This window comes from Typopeltis vanoorti, chromosome 17 (assembly GCF_054136105.1).
Source record: "Typopeltis vanoorti isolate ZY-2024b chromosome 17, IOZ_Tvanoo_1.0, whole genome shotgun sequence".
Lineage (NCBI taxonomy): Eukaryota > Metazoa > Arthropoda > Arachnida > Uropygi > Thelyphonidae > Typopeltis > Typopeltis vanoorti.
The window spans coordinates 63645251-63667650 of record NC_143565.1 but is presented as its reverse complement, the minus strand read 5'-3'; the positions used below and the strand labels follow the sequence as shown (position 1 = coordinate 63667650).

Sequence of the window (22400 nt, the reverse complement as noted above, 5' to 3'; positions counted from 1 at the left end):
ACAAAAGTACTGCCATTCTCTTCACAAGAAGGAAGGCATCCCACTACGGAGAAGTCAAACTTTTCAACACAACTCTTCCATGGAAATCCAGCACCAAATACTTAGGTATATTCAACTGGACAACCGCCTCACCTTTAACTCTCACATAGACTATGCCTGCAGCAAGGCAAACTCCGAAATTATGCAACTTTACTCTTTTCTCAACCGAAGAAGCCGTGTCAGCACCGAATACAAATTACGGATCTATACAACCATCATTAGACCCACATTAAATTATGGATCACCGGCTTGGAATAACACCTCTCCTGGCAACATCAAAAAGCTACAGGTCATCCAGAAGAAATGTCTCCGTATGATATTCAATGCTCCGTGGTTTGTCAGGAATGCTCTCCTCCACTGTGATGCTGACATTCCTGATATTCACATGCTTCTCCGTGATACTGCCACTACATATTTTACCAAAGCAGCTAGTCATCCCAATCAACTCATTCGAGAGTCATCTAACTAAGATGAAAACGATAGGTGGAAACACAAGCGTCCGAAAGCGGCTCTGCTCATCGGTACAGACGCTCCCACACTGCCCTAAAATGGGTGAGCCAGGTGCTCGATAAATCCTCATTAATTTAAGCCATTTTTCATAGAGATGAAGGGATTATAATCCATGGGATTGAAGTCCATCCAGACACAAGTGTTAAGTAAACAAAAACAAAACACAAAAAATAGTGCGGCATACTTTAATGAAGCAGTATTGTGTAATTTCTCGTCGTTATTTGGTAAATGATATCAGATCGATCTACATTTATCTTTTTATATGAAATACATAATGTAGTGTACAGGTAACAGCCCTATAAACTTACTAATTTGTTATACACTACATGTTCCTCAACTTCCGTATAAGCTAAATTAGAAAGTCGCGAGAATTTTCATGGAATTCACGATAATCTCTTCAAATGTTTAACCCAGATTCATTGCTGATAGAAAGTCTAAGTATGTCCGATATGTTTACAGTGATTTTTTTTTTAAAGCAGATAACATATCTGAAAGGAAGTAACATAAAAAAAATCCAGAGGCAATAAAATGAACTTGATAATTCGATATCGTCCTTTTCTACAAAAGAAGGCGAAGTCTTGAATACAATAATGTATGCCTTACTGCCGAAACAAACCGAATGTAACACCTAATAGACTTCAGTAAGTATATGTTGTGTTTGAAGGGATGTATCCCATCGTAAATCCACATATTTATATTTATAACAAATTAATGACTCCCAATTACGATTTAATAGAGATTGCCTATTTTAGCACACCAGAGTGATCATGTATTAATATAAAGTAGGGCTCCTTATTAATTGCTTCGTGTCATGTAAGTCGAAAAGCGTGGTTCATAACAGTTTTCAGATGCAAATTAAGTGGATATTGAATCCAACATTATTTTCAGATGTTTGAACATGATCTTTCAGCGAGCTGGTTAAAAACTGAAAGTTGTAACCACTAATCGTTGTAATCTCAACCGATTACAGCGTGTAATGTACTTACACTGTAAGGAACATATATTACCTACGAGTGCATAAGAATGTAATGTGATTACGTATTGGCCAGATAATCTACCAAAGTTTATAAATGAAATGACTAACTACACCAGATTTTTTTTTTTTTTTTTTAAAACAGTGGCTTCAAAGATGCTAATGCTAAGTCTGTTAAGAGGTATACAGTACTTTTTAACTCTATAACTTCACAAGACTTACTTAGACTTGGTTCAATTTCAGCCATCACAACACACGATGGCAATTAATTTTGTTCATGTACAACGAGGGTGTGTGTGTGTGTGTGGAGGGGTTAATATCGAAAAAATCACTACTGTATTTTCGTATTTGCAAGATAAGATGTAATGCATGCAATACTGAATAGTTTATATCGTAAATTTATTAAAATGTAAGGACAGGTTCCTTTTATAATTTTGGTTGCGATTAGTGCTAATTAATATTTGCAATGCAACAGATTCCAGTAGAGGGGGAATCTTGACTAGCTTAAACTTTTCTGAATTTAGAGACAAAATTTTATATTATTATGATGAGCATTATTCATCCATAACCTTTTCGAATTAAAAATGCTTGTAAATTGCACTGTATTATTTATTTATGTTATATGAAAGTTTTATACCCTATAGAACATTTAGTGACCATGGATAGGTTAAGAGTTAAATAATCAGGAATCCCCACTCTAACCATAAAACATGGAACTTTTATAAGTTATTTGCTGTTTCTATTAATGAAACTTTCTTTATGCAGCATTTGTGGTTTGATCGGAAAAATCTGGACTCAAATCCAGTCTAGGACATGAAGTTTTTTTTTTAATAAGTGCTGACTCAACTGAATACCACTCAGTCAGTCTTATAGTATGGCTTTCCCTCAAGAAAACCATGCTATATAGTGAGGAGTGACTTTTTTTGCATGAAGGGTGGTTGGACTGTGGAATGTATTGCTTGATAAGATAGTAAGAGAGCAAAAATAGTGAATAAGTTTAAGGAGTGGTATGATAGACTTTGTGTTGTCTAGGATGGGCCTCCAATGGTGAGTCTTTTGACTCTCTGTAGGTCCTGAATAATAATAATGATACTACTAATAATTTTCATTTGTTTTTACTTCTTTCCTTCAGATGAGAAAGGTTTGCTCATAATATGTATTTTATCCTTCCTGTTTACTTCTCTTAATATACAGTCCCATTTTAATGTTTCATATTTTGCTTGCTTCCTTTATCTTGAAACATAGACAAGCCAGCCATAATAATACACCCAATTAATGAACATAGATATAGTACATTCATAGTCTTCATTGCTTTGGGATTAATGCACAACAACCTAACCTAGCTTCCTTCCTTCTCTCTCCCATTTTATCAGTGACTTGTCTTTTATTTTAATTATGCATTTAAAACTTTGATTTATACATTATTCACCCTGACCATGGATAATCCCATTAACCAAAGGATTTTTCTTTATATTAGCATGTTTTATTATTCCTGAATTTAATTTTATTTCTATTGCTGTATTTAATGCTATTTTTTAAATAAATTAGAGGCTGGCACAAACAAAGGCAGTTAGGAATAAGACATATCTTCCTGAAATCAACAGAATAAATAAAATTATAGGTGGGGTATCATGATGGCTTTAAGAAAAACCTTTTGAACATCTAAATATTTCATATCCTTTAGATGTGAAATATACACATCTAAAAGGATGTGTGCGTTGTGGTATACTAATATACTGTATAACTATAATGGGATACTAATGTGAAGTCAACAGCATCTGTATATAGTAGACTAGTTTTGAAATATTTAATGTGTGGACTTTGTTTGCATACACTTGGATAAAGAATTAAACAATAATATAATGTTATAATAATATAATATAATGTTGGGGTCCCATAGGGCTCAGTACTGGGACCTATATTGTTTAACCTTTATATCAATAACATTGTCAGTCGATTGCAAGGAGATATTCAGTTGTTTGCAGATGATGCGAAGCTGGGAAGGATTATTAGTAATATTGCAGATGCGGCAGCCCTGCAAGAAGATTTAAATAAGCTAGATAGATGGGCAAATGAATGGGGGTGTCAGCTTAATACAGCAAAATGTAAGGTCTTGAGGTTTGGGAAACATCGATGGGACACTGCATACTCTATGGGAGGAGTTATACTGGAGGAAGTAGGGGAGACGAGATCTGGGGTTGATGATTGATAGAAACCTGAAATTTAGGGGACATATTGCAAAGGTGGTGAAGGTAACACAGAGGATTGCTGCAATAATGAGAGGGACACTGACCTGCAGAGATAAAACAGTTATCATTTTGTTGTATAAGACCCTGATCAGACCACACTTGGACTATTGTTCTCAGATTTAGTCCCCAGGATTCGAAGAGGATAAATTAACTGTGGAAAGGGTACAAAGGCAGATAACAAAGATGGTTTCAGGACTGTACAATGATAGTTATGAGGATCGGCTGAGGGAATGTGGACTGCAGAGTTTGGTTTGAGACTTTTAAACTGTTGAGAGGTAGTTACAGGGTTGACACTGGGGAGTTCTTTTGCTTGGTTGAACAGCAGGAAGGAGTGATGACAAGAGGCCATCCCTGGAAGTTACGAAAGGAAACTGTGAGAAAGAGGGTGAGGAGTGGTTTCTTTGCATGGAGGGTGGTTGAACCATGGAATGCATTGCCTGATGGAGTAGTGAGAGTGAGAACGGTCAAGGAGTGGTATGATAGACTTTGTGTTTCTTAGGGGAGGGGACCTCCCCTCGATGAGTCTTGATAGACTTTGTGTTTCTTAGGAAGGACCTCCGACGATGAGTCTTTTGACTCCATGGAGGCCTGAATAATAATAATAAAAAATAATAATAATTTCTTATCAAGTATAATTTGCTTCCATGGACATCCTCCCAGGCTGTATAGTCTTCCTAAGATCCTAGTCCAGCCATTGGAAGACTGCATTGGCTCTCCCCAATATAAACTTACTTGGTAGTTTTTTCTTGCATTTTGTCTTTATATGCCAGTCACTTCTTGCATTGAGAATACTGTTGAGATGAAAGTATTCTTGCATTGAGAAATCTTGCATTGAGATGAACAAACAGATTGGTGGACTTTGTCTTGTGGTTCATCTGTCATAATGATCCATTTGAACATTTTTTTGTTTATCGGCATATCTAAAGATATGCTGGTAAACAAGGATTTACTCACGTGAGATTTTTTTCACAGACTTTTTATCATTCATTCTGTTTGTTTTGCTTGCCAGAATAAATTTTAACTAGCAAATAGAGAGCACAACTTTGAGAGGACTCCTTTCCCTAACAGCATTGATAGCAACCTGAAATTCAGGGAACATATTGCAAAGGTGGTGAAGGTAACCTGTAGGACTGCTGCAATACAGAGAAGGATAATGACCAGCAGAGATAAGATTTGTTTCATTGCATAAAGCCCTGATCAGACTGCATCTGGAGATGGTGCTCAAATTTGGTTTCCAGGATTTGAAGGGGATAAATTCATCTTGGAAAGAGTGCAGCAGCAGGTACTTTACAGAGAATTTTGAACAATATTGATATAAACCTGAAATTTATGGACATATTGCAAAGGTTATTAAAGTAACCCAGAGGATTGCTGCAATCTTCTGGACTTCATAATGTTAGTTATGAGGATAAACTGAGGGAATGTGAATTGCAAAGTTTGGTAGATAGAAGGAGAGGTGATATAATTGAGACATTTAAACTGTTTAGAGGTAGTCGAAAGAACTTCCCAGTGTTAACAGATTTGAAACTGGGGAGTTCTTTCATTTGGTGGAACAAGGAGAAGTAGCGAGTAAGTTGTGAAAGGAAGTCATTAACAAGAAGGTAAGGAGTGGTTTCTTTGCATGGAAGGGTGTTGAACTGTGGAATGCATTGCCTGATATGATTGATAGTCATGATTAGTGAATGAGATCAAGGAGCGGTATGATAGACTTTGTATGTTCTAGGGTGGGCCTCCCATGATAAGCTTGTGACTCCATGGAGGTCCTGAATCATCATCATCATAATAATTTCCTCCATAGCTCCTCTGTAGCTGGCCAGGTTGGCCGAGTAGTTAGTGTATCTGCTCTCCAGCCAAATGCTGCGGGTTCGAATCGCACCATGGACATGGATATTTGTGATTGTCTGTGAAAATACTAGTGGTGGTGGGCAGTAGATGGCATTGGTGTACATCAGGGCTGTCCAAAGCACTGCCCGCAGGCTGCCTGTGGTGCAATTTTGTGCGGCCCGCCCGTGGGTTTTGATTTTCATGAGCGAAAAAAATAAAATAACAATTTGAATCGGATGTGTATTAAATATTTTAATTCTATCACTAATCGATAATCGCGATGCTGGTAACATTATTTGGTGTTTTTACATCACTGTATACCCACATGTTTCTCAAACATTAAATGTGTCAAAGAAGCATTCTTATACTGTTTTGTTCCAACGCACATGCTCTGGGCACTCACGAGGAACATGAACGCGTGATCAGTGTTGTTTGTTTGTTCAGCTGTCGAGGTTGTGTTGCTGCTCACCAAATTATTGGATACGCATTGTGATAAATCTTTTTTTAAATGTGGCCCTCGGATTACCTAAGGTTGGACAGCCCTGGTGTAGATGATGATGGTAGTTGTGGTTCATTGTAGTGGTGGAGATGGAGAGGTGTAGAGTAGGTACCCTCCCTCGAAGAGCCTTTGGACTCCTTGGAGGTGTCAAGTAATAATAATAGTTTGCATCCTAGGACTTAAGTTTCTTTTAGATATGTAGATATCTTTTGCTATTTGAAACAGTTCTGTATCTGAACACCAAATGTTTATTATCAAGAATAATGCTGGTTATTTCAAGATCCATTTTATTTTGGAAATGGATATTATATACGTGGTCCCCTGGGCTATGGACGACCTGATTTATGGTGTTCTGGACTTGTGAACGGGCTCCCAAGGCCCCCCCCCCATAAGGATAATAATTAAATGAATAATTCAGGAACTAGTTTCTTTCGTCCACGTAAACAAATCTGCATTTCTCTGCATTATTAAAGCAGCTCTTCCCGTTATTTGGAAATCAAAATTAAGGGCCTGGGTCACACTTGCCATGTTTGAAGATTGGTTCTTGAACTGTTTTATTCCTGCTATGGAAAGTTATTGTTCGTAAAAGAAAATTCCCTTTAAAATTCTGCTTATGCTGGACAGTGCTCTTGAACATCCAACATCTTTAGATGACCTTCACCCTAATGTAAAGGTCGTATTTTTACCACTCAGCACTACATCGTTACTACAGCCCATTGACCAGGGAGTCATTTCTGCATTTAAGACTTATTACTTATGGCGTACATTCCCACAAGCATTCAGGGCTGTGGAAGATGATGTGATGACCTTGAGAGAGCTCAGAAAGAATTATAACCTTGATGCCATCAAAAACATTGCTTCTTGGGAGGAAGTGAAGCAATCAACAAATAAATGGGTGTGGAAAAAACTGTGCCCCCAATTCTCTGATGATTTTCGTGGCTTCACAGAAGACATCGCCGTGTTGTGGATAGTGACAATGCACTGCAATTGGGCATCAATGAAAATGTCATTGACTTACTAGAGTCCCATTCACAAGAATTAACCAATGAAGACCTTAAGGAGATAGAGCAGCAGCTGATAGAAACACAAGAACACGAAGAATCAGAAGATCCAGAGCCAAAATGTTTATGACAAAAGAATTAGCTGAAGCTTTTCATCTCATTGAAGCAGGATTTCTAAGCTTGAGCAGCTATATTGTAACATTCAGTGGTTTACAAAGGTTTACCGTGCAGTTAGTGAGAACATCAGCTTCTACAAGGCCATTTATGTTGAAAAAAAAGAAGGCTGTGCAAGACAACCTTAGGTATACCTTTTCAAGAAACTGACTTCAGTGGTAAGCTCCCCTTCTCCAGAGACAGAATCAAATCCTGATTCTCCAGCCAGGTCCATTCTCTCTCTAGCACCATCTCCATCATAATCTTGATGTTAGCGTATCTTCTTGCCTCAGAAATGCCCCTTCCGATAAGCAAAACATTGATGCAACCTTTATTATTCTTTTATTTAAATTAAGGGGATATTAAATCCCACATTCTTTTAAAATCGAATAAGAAACTCAAAGATTGGAATCAGAGAGTTTATATCGCTGAAATGAAGCCTATTGGCTCTTTATATTTAAGTAACTTTATTATTCTTTTTTGAAATTTCTCCTATATAAACTTTTTGTATGAGTTTGTTTTTGTTCTGTTTGTTTGAATTAAAAGAAGGAGTTTCTGTAACTTATTATTACAGTACAGGAGTATTATTATTATTATTACAGTATTACACTGTATTATTATTGCCACATATGAGCCATTATTGTATTGTTATTATAGGTATATTGAAATATAGGTATTCCCAAAGTATCTATCATAGCTCTACCAGATGTGGTAGTAATGAGCGGAATGATAAATCATGCTCTGCAAAAGCTAAATGCATCAACTCAGGAAGATCATCCAGGCTACTCCCATGCATGTTGATGATGGAAAAATAAAAAAGAAATATAAAAGATAAAAACAGAACAAAATGTCATATCAGGATGCAGAAGGGAAGCTAGCCACCACCACCTGAAATCTTATACTGAGATGGTGACCCTTAAGAAAATACCAATATCGAACATGTATGGCTGTTCCACCATCTGATAATTTCATCACATCTGAACGTTATGATTGTCAGTGCTTCTCTGTGGGGTGCATCAATCACACCACCTATCGTCTCACTAACAAAGCAACTACAAAAATTATTTTCTTGACCTCCATGGAATCACAAAACTCATTGTGGGACATCAACACGAAGTCTATCATGCCACCCCTTATACTGTCTGCACATTCACTACCCTCTCAGGCAATATATTCCATGCTCCTACCAATCTTCATGCAAAAATTTACTTCTTATTCTTTTACCACTTCCTTTTGCAACTTCCCTTGTCCTTGCTCATTCCTCTCATTCTATCATATGAAAAATCTCCTCAGTGTTAACACGATAATAACCCTTCGACATCTTAAATGTCTTGATCCTATCCCCTCCTTTTGTCTTCTATCCATCAAAATCTGCAGTGTGCATATCATCAGTCTGTCCTAATCAAACTGTACAGTCCTGATATCATTTTTATTATCCCTCTCTTCACCCTCTTTATTAAAACAACTCAGAAAAGTGGAGCATTGTTGAGGAGAACACTGATCACGAGAGATAAAAATGTCGTGGTCTCCCACTGTATAAAGCTTTGATCAGACTACATCTGGATTTCTGTGCTCAGATCTGGTTACCAAGATTGAAGTGGATGAAGTAATCTTGCAGAGGCTGATATCATTTTTATTATCCCTCTCTTCACCCTCTGCAAGATTACTTCATCCACTTTAATCTTGGTGACCAGATCTGAGCACAGAAATCCAGATGTGGTCTGATCAAAGTTTTATACAGTGGGAGACCACGACATTTTTATCTCTCGTTGTCCGTGTTCTCCTCAACAATGCTCCACTTTTCTGAGTTGTTTTAATAACCTTTGCAGTATGTCCTCGGAACTTCAAATTTCTATCTACAACACTGCAAGATCCCTAGCTTTCTCCACTTCCAGTATAACTCCACCAAGTGACTATGAATCATCCCATCTGTGGATCCCAAATTTCAAAACATTGCATTATGTTGCATTAAACTACCCATTTTATTTGCTTACCTTTCCAGCTTATTCAAATCTTTTTGAAGAGCCAAAACATCACCACTATTACTAATAGCCCTCCCAAGCTTCACATCAGCTGCATACAACTGAATATCTCCCTGTAGTCTAGTGACAATATCACTGACAAAGTTTGAACAGGAATGGTCCCAGTACTGAACCCTACAGAACTCCACTTGTAACCTTCTTACTCCCTGATATTGTTCCCCCATATATAACTCTCTAATATCTATCAGAGAGCCAGTCACCAATACAATCCACTAACCTGATATCCAAATCCATTTGTTGCAACAACTTAAAAACCAACTTCTCATGTAGCATTCTGTCCAATGCCCTTTTTAAAAAATCCAAAAAAATGACAGTGTATGTCTTACCCTCATCTACTTCTCTTGTCACTCTGTTGTAAAAGGTTACCAGATTACTAAAACAAGAGTGCCCTTTAACAAATCTATGCTGGCCTGCATAAATAATATGTCCAATTTCGTGAAATTGGTAAGACAAGTTCTTACCAATTTCACAAAAATCTTAACTACAGAAGCAATACAAACATGCCTATAGTTTGATACCTGCATTCTAGCATCACTCTTATGCAATAGTACTATCTTACCCTGCTTTCATTAAACAGCCAAGTTAATGCGCATTCAGTTCTATAACGCATTCCCTTAAACCACAAGTTGAAATTCCATCTAGGCTGTTGCCTTAGTAACATTTAGCATACTCGGTATTCAGAATATAACCTCTCCTTTCACTTCTCACACTTCATCACTCACAATGATAATAATTTATCTGAGGATACGTTGACATTAGAAATAGCTCAGTTAAAAGAAATTATTAGCAAATCGACCAGGGAATTGGAAAAGGTGGAAAAACGTTTGTTTAAACTTCAACAGGATAAGAAAAAGGATGAGAACAAGAACAGGCAGGAAAATACTAAACTTGGTAATCAAAATATTAATAACAACAAGGTCATCAGTTAATATCTAAGAAAAAAGAGGTAATATGGTATGGTGACTCAATTTTAAAATTTGTGCTTGCCGAGGGAGTCACCACTTTTAGTTTCCCTGGAGCGAAAATTAAAAATATGACAAATGTAATTGAAAACCAAAAAAGAAATTTAAAAGAAATGGTAGTGCTGGTAGGTACTAATAATTTAAGTAGTGACAAACATAGTATGAGAGAAGATATGAAAGGTCTGTTGGAAGAAGCGAGAAAGAAATGTGAAAGAGTAAAAATTGTAGGATTACTACTTCTATATGATAGTATGGAGTTAAGAAAGAGGGCGATGATAGCAAATGATTTCACACACAGGCTATGTAGAAGATATGGATGTGAGATTTTAGATGTGTGGGATGTGTTTGATGGCAGAAAAGATTTGTATAAAAACGATGACCTGCACTTGAATTCATTTGGCATCAGAAGCCTGGAGAAATTTCTTCTTGGTATGAGACTTAATGCAGAGAGTCAGGGAAACTAGATCATCAAGGGAGGAATGGGAAAAATGTGTGTGAAAGTTCAGCTATGGTATACAAACATGATAAAGATATAAATGCCTTTGAACATGGTTATGTATGTGGCGAAGGAGTGGAAAAATATGCTTTGGGTTTGGACCTTTTAAGTATGTCTGGGGAGGGAAAAGAGAAAATTCTAGAACAAGACCAAATACATTGCATATCTAATTATAAGAATAAGCTAGGTTGTAATTTATTCTGTCTATACACAAATGCCAGGAGCATTAGAAACAAAGGGGTTGAGTTGTTGCTTTATTGAATATGATGTGGTCTAAGATTGTTGGCATTAGTGAAACCTGGCTATCAGAATCAGATATGGTAAGTGGGATCAAGTGCAATGGATATACTATTTTTAGGAATGACAGAAGAGATAGGAAAGGAGGAGGAGTGCTACTAATGATATCAGATGCCTTAAGTCCAGTTAGGGTAGAAATGCAAGAAAACAATGTCCGATGTAGCAATGAGTTTGAGTCTATTTGATGTGAAGTGGAGGTTAACAGAATGAAATATATGGTGGGGTGTTGCTACAGACCTGGCAGCTCAGTTTTAGGGGATGAAGAAATGCATTGCCAATTTAGCCTTATGGGTACCAAACGAATGATCATTGTGGGTGACTTTAATTTTCCAAACATTGATTGGGTAGAACAGAAATCTCATGATTAGGAAGAACAGGAATTTATTGAATTGTTGTAAGATAACTTTCTCAAGCAGCATGTGAAAGAAGGAATTCGAGATCAAAGAGTGTTGGATTTGCTCATAGCGTCAGAAGGGATCTCTGTCAAGAATATTGCTATTTTACCACCAATTGGTGACAGTGATCATGCTGATATTTCTTGGGAAGTATCTACAGTAATCCCTCGATTAATGCGCTCCCGATTAGTGCGTCATTTTTTTTCGATACCCAAATTCGATTAGTGTGCCTACACACATCTTCAAAATAAATGTTACAGATTTTAAAAATTTTCTATCTATACATTTTTATGGCTAACTATTTTAAAAAATCACTCACCAGGATGAAATAATTTAGTTACCAATTTAAATCATTTTACAGTTATTTTTAATGGCATACTACACTACTTTCGTATACGCTATGTTCCGAATTTTTACCGCCAAAATTTATGTCATCTGCTATGTGCCCACAGATTCGAGACCCTTCAACACTTCTGCGCATGTTACAAAACGGAGAATCCATTCCGATAATAGGGTAATCAGTCTGTCTTCTGGGATGAGTTGTTTATTATTACAAACATCGGAAAATTAACTTCTCTTTTAAAGTAGTAACTATTTTGCTAGTATAACAGTTGGGAAATTTTATCTATAAAGCACGTGATTTCGTGTATTGGCGACCAATTCGTACGTTCTTCATTTCTTTCTCCTTCAATGATAACGTCCAAGAATTAATTAAATCTCATTCTGAAGAATTGAGTGATTCCGACCTGCTAAATTTAGATGCACAGTGGGAAGATCCTGAAGAATATGAAGAAAATTTAACCACTGATAGTCAGCCAAAAGAGATTTCACAGAAACAATTTGAAAGTATTTTTTGTACAATCGAAGTTTTTAAGCTGCAATGCTTAGAGGCTGACCCTGATGAAGAGAGAAGCAGTAAAATTTGCAGAAGAGTAGAAGAGGCAACAGGGCCATACTGTCGGTTGTATGAAAAAAAAAAACAAAATGCCCGCCAAACTACATTAGCTCAATTCTTTGTTAAGAAGTAAAATAATAAAATTTATATTCTGAATATGTCTTATTGTCTTTCAGCTTCATGGTTTTCCTTTAACTAGGCCCTGAGACATACCTTAATTCTTTTATAAAAAAATTAAGGTTCAAAAAAGAAATTTGAAGAACGAATTATACTTTTTCCCATAGGTTATTATATTCGATTAGTGCATTTTAGATTAATGCGCCTGTTTTAAAAAACACATTAGGTGCACTAATCGAGGGATTGCTGTACTTGTATTGAAGCTCTGATTAAATCAGGCTGCATGCTGAATTACAAAGCTGGAAATTATGATCAACTTAGAAGAATACTATCTTTGGTCCCATGGTATCAGTCGCTAAATGGAAAAAATGTCAGCAATGCATGGGAATCTTTGAAAAAGTGCATGAATGAGGCGGTATCTGAATGTATCCCTAGTGTTTGAAGAATAAATAAGTTGGGAGTGAAATGGATGTGCAGCCTTATTAAGCTAGAGATCCACAAGAGGAAGATGATGTGGAAAGAATATCGTGAGAATAAGAGTGAGAGGAGTTATGAAATATATAAAGCTCAGGCCAGAAAAGTAACGAGTATTGTGAGAAAAGCTAAAACCGAGTATGAAAAGAAATTGGGCATGAAAGATAAAGGCAATCCAAAAGAATTTTATCGTTATGCCACAAGTAAAAGAATGAATGAATGTGGAAGAATAACTTTATTGAATGCATATCAACCAGGTGTATGTAACATGGTGCTACTGCTATGTTGGATGAAGAGTTAGAGGTTCATGAAAATGAGATTAAAGAACTATTGCATAACCTGGCTAAGAATTTGTCAATAGGGATAAATGGAATATCTGCCCGTTTTAAAGGAATGTTCAGTTTAATTGGCTAGGCCTTTCACGTATTGTATAACTTGAGTCTTAGCTCAGGAATGATACCACAGGAATGGAAGGAATGTATGATAGTTCCATTTCACAAGGGTGGTGCAGAAACTGATGTGTCTAACTACCGACCTATTAGTATCTCTGGTGTGGTAGTGAAGATTTTAGAGAAGTTGGTAAGAACTCGCATACAAAAATGGGGGAGACAAGCATTCTATACTCTGCAGGGAACAGCATGGGTTTACTAAAGAAAGGTCATGTTTTAGCAATTTGCTCATATTTTATAACAATGTTACGGCCGAGTTGGATAAAGGGAATGGATACACTATGATAATGTTGGATTTTTCTAAGGCATTTGATAGGATACCACACAATAGGCTGTTGTGTAAACTGGAGAATATGGGATTGGAACATAATCTAATGACTTGGATCAGGGGGATAGTTGACAGATAGATATCAAAAAGTGGTATACAGTGGGTGTGAATCTGCCAGATTTAAGGTAACCAGTGGTGTACCTCAGGGTTCAGTCGTTGGGCCATTATTGTTCAATCTATACATTAATGACATCAAGCAGGGTCTATCATCAGATTTGCAATTGTTTGCTGATGATACGAAGATAGGCAGGGCAATCAGGGATGCTACTGATATTCAGCAATTACAAAATGATTTGAATAGACTGGAAATCTGGACAAACAAAAATGGCTGTCAGTTTAATGTTAGTAAGTGTAAAGGTATGCATTTTGGCGTTATTAGAGTATTCCAGCGGCATATTATATTAGCAGGGTTATGCTACAAGAAACTGAAGAGGCAAGGGATCTTGGTGGATAAGAATTTAAAGTTCAAAGGTTACATAGCAATTATCCTCTGAGTTGAATTTGCAACTTTTGCTATATGGAAGCGAACCTTGACATGTGAGGATAAGGAAATAATTTTGCCTCTTTATAAGGCTTTGATTAGACCAGACTTGGATTACTGTGTGCAGTTTTGGTCTCCTGGGTTCCAAGGGGATAAAGAAGCTGTGGAAAAGGTGCAAAGAAGAGTTACAAAGATTATATCCGGATTATGGGATTTAGATTATGAGGACAGATGGCGAGTATATCGATTACAGACTCTGGTTAACAGCAGAAAGAGGGGTGATATGATAGAGGTTTATAAACTTTTGAATGGGTGTTATAGCATTTCAAATGATGAAATTTTTCATTATATGGAAGGTGTGGAGAGAACACAGGGGCATCCGTGGAAGTTAGGGTTGTTCTCAGTCAAGAAAGGGTTAAGAGCTAGGTTTTTCTCCCAGAGAGTGAGTGAGTGGAATAATTTGCCCTTATGGGTAGTGAGTGCATCTAGTGTAAATGAATTTAAGGGAAGGTATGATAGCTGGGTTGGGTAATTCACAGCCTCCCTCGATGAGTCCTTGACTCCTTGGAGGTCTCAGATGATGATAATAATAATAATTATTGTTCTTGGAATAAAGCTTGCTGTACCAGATGGAACAGTCTAATAAAGTGTTCATTAAGTAGCTCAACTATGTCATCTGCTTTGGTCACCCGATTCCCATCTCCATCTATCAAGGTAATTTGTCCATTGTCATTTTTTCTTCTACTTGCCACATAGCAAAAACATTTCATGGGATTCTCTTGGATTGCAACACCAGTCTCTCTCATATTCTAATTTTTGTCTCCTTACAATACTAGTCACTTTCCTAGCCTGAGCCCACATATTTCTCATGCAACTGTTCACCACCTCTCTCTCTTTATATGTCTTCCATAATCTCTTTTTCTTCTGCAATTCCTCTTGTATTTCTCTTGTTATTCATTTGGCTACAAATTGCTTTATCTTGAGGTATACAATATGCCATTGCTGTCAACAATTTTTTCTTAAGTATCTCCCATGCATTAATGATCCTTCTTCCTTTAAATTCTTTCATCCAATGCACTGCTGCAAGCTGGTTTCTAAGTCTAATATGATAGTTGCATATCTTATAAATTCTTTCTGTTTTGATACCTCCACATGGCTATTCATTTTCCAAGTCAGGACTATATGGTCACTTTCACCAATGATGAGCAAGTATGACATGTCACTCACAATCAAATACTGTGATGCTATGACCAAATCCAGAACTCTTGATTATTGTGTTCCCTCCACCATATGCTGCTTTAGACAGTTGTCCCCCCAAAAATTCAGTTCCATTATTGCTGCATACTGTCTCCTTTGGCCAGTTTATATCACTGTAGTTGAATTCTCCCCATAATGATCACTCGCTTTGCAATTGCCAAACTAATTTGTCTAAACATTTGATTTCTACCCTTGTAAGAATATCCTCCTAAGTTAACCAAGTTTCACTGATACCAACAACCTTTGGAAAGACCGAGTCAATCAATGCCACAAACTCATTCCCTTTATTCCTAATGCTTCTGGCATTTGTATACAGAAAAAACAGTGCATTGCCAGTATTCTTATAGTCATTATTACTCCCCCTCATACTCCACCTGGCTCTCTAATATATAGTAAACCCTCTCATTTCTCAAGCTACTATCCCCATCCTTGCTATATTCCACCTGTGCAATTCTAGTTTCTCTGCCCTGATACACTCACATGCACAGAAAACAATAATCTCTCCAAATGCTTGCACCTTCTGCATTCAAATGTAATCCATCTCACATAAAACAATCTTCTATCCTTACACATATTCCAGGAATCCACATATTCCAGACTTCTTTTCCCTGTACATTCTCACTATTATCTCATTTGTCATCACTGCTCTTCTCCTCCACTCCTCATTATCACACCAGAGCAACATTCTCACTATCTTTCTTTGAATACATTTCTGCTGTACTATCACTAACATCAACCTCAAATCTTGCACTACACAATTCATGCTACCTCTCAGGTCATATGTCCCAACCATTACTATCACCTCCTTCATATTTTAACCCCCTCTTCTTTATTGCCAGTGCCATACTCTCTGTCATTTCACCAGGCAAGCACTCCTCTGTCACTCTACACTCTGAACAGATTCATTCTTTCTTCTCTCACTGGCATCCCTGATTCTTAAAGCTTCCAATCTCTCCCCTTTCTGCTCCACTTTCTCCTCTCTTGCTTTGACTCTATCGAGACTTTCTGCAATTTCCCTCTTTCCCTGTCTTTCCCATTCTCTTGCATTCCTCTCTGATGCTGTTCTCTTACACTTACTCTCATTCTTCTTCACCCTAGTTAACCTCTCCATCCTCCTAATATCTTCATTCACTTTCCTCAACTCAGTCATTGTTCCTTCCATCTCCTTTCTCAGCAGTTCTGTTTCTCTCTCTCTTCACACACCCTGCTTTCAATTTGCATTCACACAATCATGCCCACCAGACTAACCATCTCTTTCTGCTACACTGGCCAAGGTTAAATCCGTATGCAAATTTTTAATAATCTCTTCACCCTCCAGTACACTACTGGTATCCACAAATTGAATTTCACCTAAATCCTGAGATTGAGATACTTATGTTTTCTTGCACTTCCCACTGTCTACATTTCATGTACACATACAAATTCCTGTCCCACACCTGCCACATTTTTAAACAGGATGTATACATAATGTACATGTAGCAAGCTACAAAATCATCAATTTTGCTATAAATAATGTAGTCTTTAAATGGTAGTGGGCTGTATGAGGTGCCAAAACATGGCAGCTGCCATGTTGAATACAATCAAGATAGTTTAATACAATACTGAGACAACAAAATCCTAACAAAATACCACACAGTCATACAAAAAAAATTGCCAATTCGAATAGTGCACAATAGTGAAAACTAGTATTGGCAGCAAAATAAACACAATATTTTTCCTCACTACAAATACTTATCTTTTTTTAACAGCTTGTGTTACTGCCATCTTTACATGCTAGCAGTGCTACTTCATCATTAACTCCTAAGCAAATGCCCATCTAAAACATGGACCAGGTTAACTGGAATTCTTTTTTTCTATCTCACTAAATTTAATGCTGAAGCAGTCAGTCAAACACCTATTGATGAAGCAGTGAAATGATCTCATTTGATGAGAACTCGCTTGTCAAGAAAATGATGGCGAGGATCTCTCCTAAAGATAAACTACCAGACACCCCTATAAAAAAAATGGACACTTCTGTATCGACAGAAAGTGAACTAAACTCACCAAAATAGCCCCGACACATCAGATGATGGATTAAGCATTTTTCCAGAAGAAATGACATTGGCTGTCCATACTCCCCTAAATCTATAGATAAATATAAGCCTAATATATGAAGTAAGTCCTCAACATCTTGGACATCAGATAAATCTATAAAGTCCAAACAATAAGAAAATTTCTACAATAGAACTGTTGTTGGTTTTACAAAAACACTGATGATATTAAGGTTCTTTTGCAGAAATCCAAACCCTCTGTGTCTGACTGCAGAAAACATTTAGAACTCAGAGAGCATTCAACACTAAGGCATTTTGCTGTTGTTCATAAGGACCAAACTGCAGGTAGTCCTTCTCATGCTTGGAGTAGCCATCCTAGTGGGCAATTATGCCTCCTATTCGGCATGTCCAGCTTAATACTGTTCTGGAAGCAGTAGCAATTCACCTGTCTGTGGGTTTTTTTTTATTACACTATGTTCCATTTATTTACCTCTAGGTTGCGAGTTAAACAAGATTGTATTTGATGATAATATACTGCAACTGCCTCAGCCCATATTTCTCATGCGTGACTTTAATGGACATAACACTATGTGGGGTAATGTCAACACAAATGGAACAGGTTACGTCACTGAGTGCATGTTCGACAATCATTACCCCTCTCAATAATGGTCAATACCCTCTTCCATATGCCTACCTCCTCATATTCTGCAGTAGAATCTGCTCTCCTGCCATTTTTCCACTGCTCATTTGGGATGTTGAAGAGAACATCTATGGAAGTGATAATTTTCCTCTTATTTGTACCATTCCTTCACAGGAACCATGTTCATCTAAACAAATGTCCATGTGGAAAATTGGCCAGACTGACTGGCATTCTTTTCCCATCTTGCCCAATTTAATGCTGAAGCAGTCAAACATTTATCAATGAAGCATGCCACAAATTGTATCGTCCACGTAGCAGCCACTACAATTCCAATAACATCATCTTGATTTCCACTCTATCCAAAGACTTAGTGGGACTCAGATTCCTAAGCAGCCAAAAATGTTCAAGACAGAGCATGGGGCAAATTTTTTATGCTCTCTACCACATCAGACTTAATAGTTTTTAAATGTGCTTAGATGAAAGCATGTTATGTGAGACAGAGTCAAAACCAATCTTAGATTCAGTTTACATCATTGATTATTCAAACAATGAGCAAAAATTATATGGGATAAAATCTGGAAAATGAAAGGTAGATATATAAAATACACTATTTGTATACCTTGGTACGTATTGGATGTGTTGTTCTTACAGCTATGGCAGACACTTTGGAAGAAAGTTTTGCTAGAATCTCATCAGCAGCTTCATATCCTGACTTTTTAATATTGAAAGAGTAATAGGAGAAACAATGGATAAATGTCTTTACCAATGCACTAGAGCTGTATACACAGTGTGCTTGTTAAGTAATGAGATTGATTTTTTACAGGACAGCCATTTGAACAAAAGTAACAAATATGTTTATAGTTTTAATTGCTATAGTGTGTGTTGTAATTGCTGGTGCAACTTTCAAGTCGGGTATGCAGCAATATTTGTGTGACAGCCATTGAAGTAAGAGTGTGTGAGTGGATCATGTCAGAAGTTGCATCATAGAGCAAAAGTCTGTGATAAAATTTTTCTATAAATTAGGAAAAACTGCTACAGAAGTGTACCAAGACCTTAAAAAAAAGTTAAAAAAAAAGTCAATGACTGTCTGAGCCATGCACAGGTGTTCCATTGGTTTTCAACGTTTAAAGAGCGGGGAGGGAGTTCATGGATGATGAACCACACTGTGGATAGCCAGTTTCTGCACAGACAAATGAAAATGTGGTGAAAGCTAGGGAAATTGTTGCCCATGACAGGTAAATAACCACTAGGCTACTTGCTGTAGGTAAGGAAACAGCCAGATTAATCTTAGAAAGGGATTTGCACAAGAGGAAGATTTGTTTGAGGTTCGTGCTACACATGTTGACACATGAGCAGAGAGAAAGAGAGCAATGGGTAACATATTGTCAAAATTTCATCCATGCAGTTGATCAAGATCGTGATGTGTTGCAAAGAATTGTCACTGGTGATGAAAGTTGGTGTTTTCAGTTTGATCTGGAAATGAAACGCCAGAGCATGGAATGACACGAAATGTCTTCTTGGCAGAAGAAAGTCAGGTTACAAAAATCACGTGTCAGGACAATGGTCATTGTTTTCTTCGATGCTGCTGGAATTATCTACTGTGAATTTGTTCCTGAGGGCACCACAGTGAATGGTCAGTATTATTTAGGAGTAATAATGCATGTGATGTGTCATTAAAGGACTGTTTCATAACAACAGTTGGTTTCTGTTTTATGCCAGTGCACTGCCTGCAAAGCAGTTTCTGGCTTCAAAGTAGATCTGTGTGATTGAACATCTCTCCCCCCTTCCATTTACCAGATTTCGTTTCTGCAGACTTTTCCTCTTCCCAAAGATGAAGTGTGCATTGAAATGGGAGTGCTTCAGCAACATTGAGAACATCCAATGTGGTGTGACCCAGACACTGAAGGAGGCACCCGTTCAGGACTTCCACCATGCTTTCAAATACCTGTACAACAGATGTAAACATTATTTGAAGTTGGAAGGAAATTATTTTGAATCTATGTAATTGACAATTCCAAATATAGTTCTTTATTTTGATATAATAATTGTTGTCTCTCATTACTTAACAAGCACACTGCGTAATCAACCCTTTGTTAAGGAGGAACTGTGCAATTATAAAACATCATGTGAGATTATAAAACATCATTCATCTTCCATGTATCTTCTCTTACTGTACAACATTATACTTTCAGAGGAAAAGTTTGTGATTCGTAAGTCAATTGTCATTGTCATCCCAAAACCAGGAAAGTATCCAACACAAGCGACCAATTACTGACCTATTGCCCTGACCAGCAATCTGTGTTGGGGAAAAATGTTAATGCCAGATTTCTGTGATATTTAGAAAGTGGTGATCTTCTTTCCAATGCGCTGTGGCTTTTGTAGTCATCGTTTAATGTTAGATCAATTGTTCCATTTATATTAGAGATGCAGTCCTGAAATGAGAACATCTGGTTTCAATGTTCTTTGACATGGAAAAGGCTTATCACACAGACTGGCAATATGGTATATTAAAATACCTCTATAACTTAGATCTCAGAAGGCAGCTTCCTGAATTTATTAAAAACTTTGTCTAGCTGAGTCTTCCAAGTCTGAGTGGGAAGTATGCTGTCTTGTCCATATCATCAAGGTGTTCCTCAAAGCTCTGTCTTAAGTGTTTTGCTCTTTTTGCTGTCAAAGTTATTCAATCACTGAACAGCTTCTACACACTGTAGGCAATGCTCTGTATGTTATGATTTCATTATCTATTGCCACTCTTAAGGGTAATCGAAAAAAAGGTAATCAGCAATCCGTTGATCGCTTCTCTTCATGGGCTCTTAATAATGGGTTCAGATTTTCAGCAAAGAAAAGTGTCTGGTGTGTGTGTGTGCATGTGTACACTTCTTTCAAAAACTTACTCTTCACCCAGATCCTGAGTTAAGATTCAAATAAAGTATTATTCCAGTAGCCTCAGAAGCCAAGTTTTTGAGACTTATCTTAGACAGAAAGCTGCCCACATTTCTTGCACATATTTATCAATTAAGTGAAAAGTGCAAGAGAGCATTGAATCTCCTTTGCATTTTATCTTTTACTGATTGAGGTGCAGATTGATCTTCATTTCTACACCTGTATCATGCAGTTGTACATTCAAAGCTGGATTATGGTTCAGAAGTCTAAGGTTCTGCAAGGCAGAGTAGTCTCTGATGGTTGGATCCTATCCATCATCAGGGATTATGATGCTTTTTACACATTGCCCACTCTTAGCCTCTATGTTGAAGCAAATGAATTAGCTCTATTACTTACACAGAAACTTATCTCTTAACTATGCTCTATAAATAAAGTCTCTTCCAGAGCATCATATGTGACCTATCTTTTTTCTGCATTGGGAGGCTCAATATCACACACATCAGACTGCCATGCATCCTTTTGGTATGCATGTTAAAAAGATTATGCAAACTATCGGCATGAACCTTGAACAAGGGTCAGCATTAAGTCCGTTCCTGTTTAATATTGTGATGAAGGTGGTGACGGAGGAGGTAAGAGAAGATGCGCCTTGGACTATGTTGTATGTAGATGACATCGTGCTGTCTGCAGAATCAAGAGAAGAAGTAGCAGCTAAACTGGAAAGTTGGAGAAAAGTACTGGAAGAGAGAGGTATGAGACTGAGCAGATGTAAGACAGAGTATATGTGTTGCAAAGTGGATGGCAGCTAGGAGACAGATCTAGAGCTGGAAGGAAATGTCATCAGGAAGGTCAGTGACTTTAGATACTTAGGTTCAACAATGAAAGAGGATGGTGAGACTGAGAAGGAAGTGGGATGCAGGATACAAGCAGGATGGAGGAACTGGAGAGATAGAGAGACAGAGAGTGTGTCAGACTAAGGAAGTCTGACACACTCTCTGTCTGCATATATTAGTTAATGTGCAGAGCAGAACATTGATTTCCTTCCCCATCTGTCTTATGGTTCAAGATCTGAAACCTCTGTTGGCTGTTTTGCTATATTTCCTGACCTTATCATATCCAATCAAATTCCACTTGATTGTAGCAATTATACAGAGGGCTGCATGCATGCTTCAGCTTGCACTTGTGCACATGAAAGAAAACCATCACTGCCATCTCATATTTTGTGTATAATCCATATCCAGTGCTTTGTGAGATTCTACAGTTGTATGAATTTGAAGGTGTCCTTAATTTTGAAATTCTTCTGGGCTGGATTCCTGTTTCTGGCATTAGATGAAATGAGACTGCAGATGCAGCTTCTAGATCAGCTCACACATTTTCAGGTACTTTTGCCAATCCCATATACAGACTAC

General features: G+C 37.3%; 1 protein-coding gene across 2 annotated transcripts in view; it reads left to right on the top strand.

Annotated features, from left to right (window-relative positions):
- Positions 1–1037: 1037 nt before the first annotated feature.
- Ctns (lysosomal cystine transporter cystinosin) overlaps positions 1038–22400 on the top strand; it is a 291830-nt gene continuing 270467 nt past the window's right edge. For both annotated transcript variants that reach the window (XM_090406888.1, XM_090406887.1), the window contains exon 1: positions 1038–1190. In XM_090406888.1, the coding sequence (XP_090263014.1) occupies positions 1144–1190 (47 nt within the window). In that variant the 5' untranslated portion in view covers positions 1038–1143. The remainder of the gene's footprint in view (positions 1191–22400) is intronic.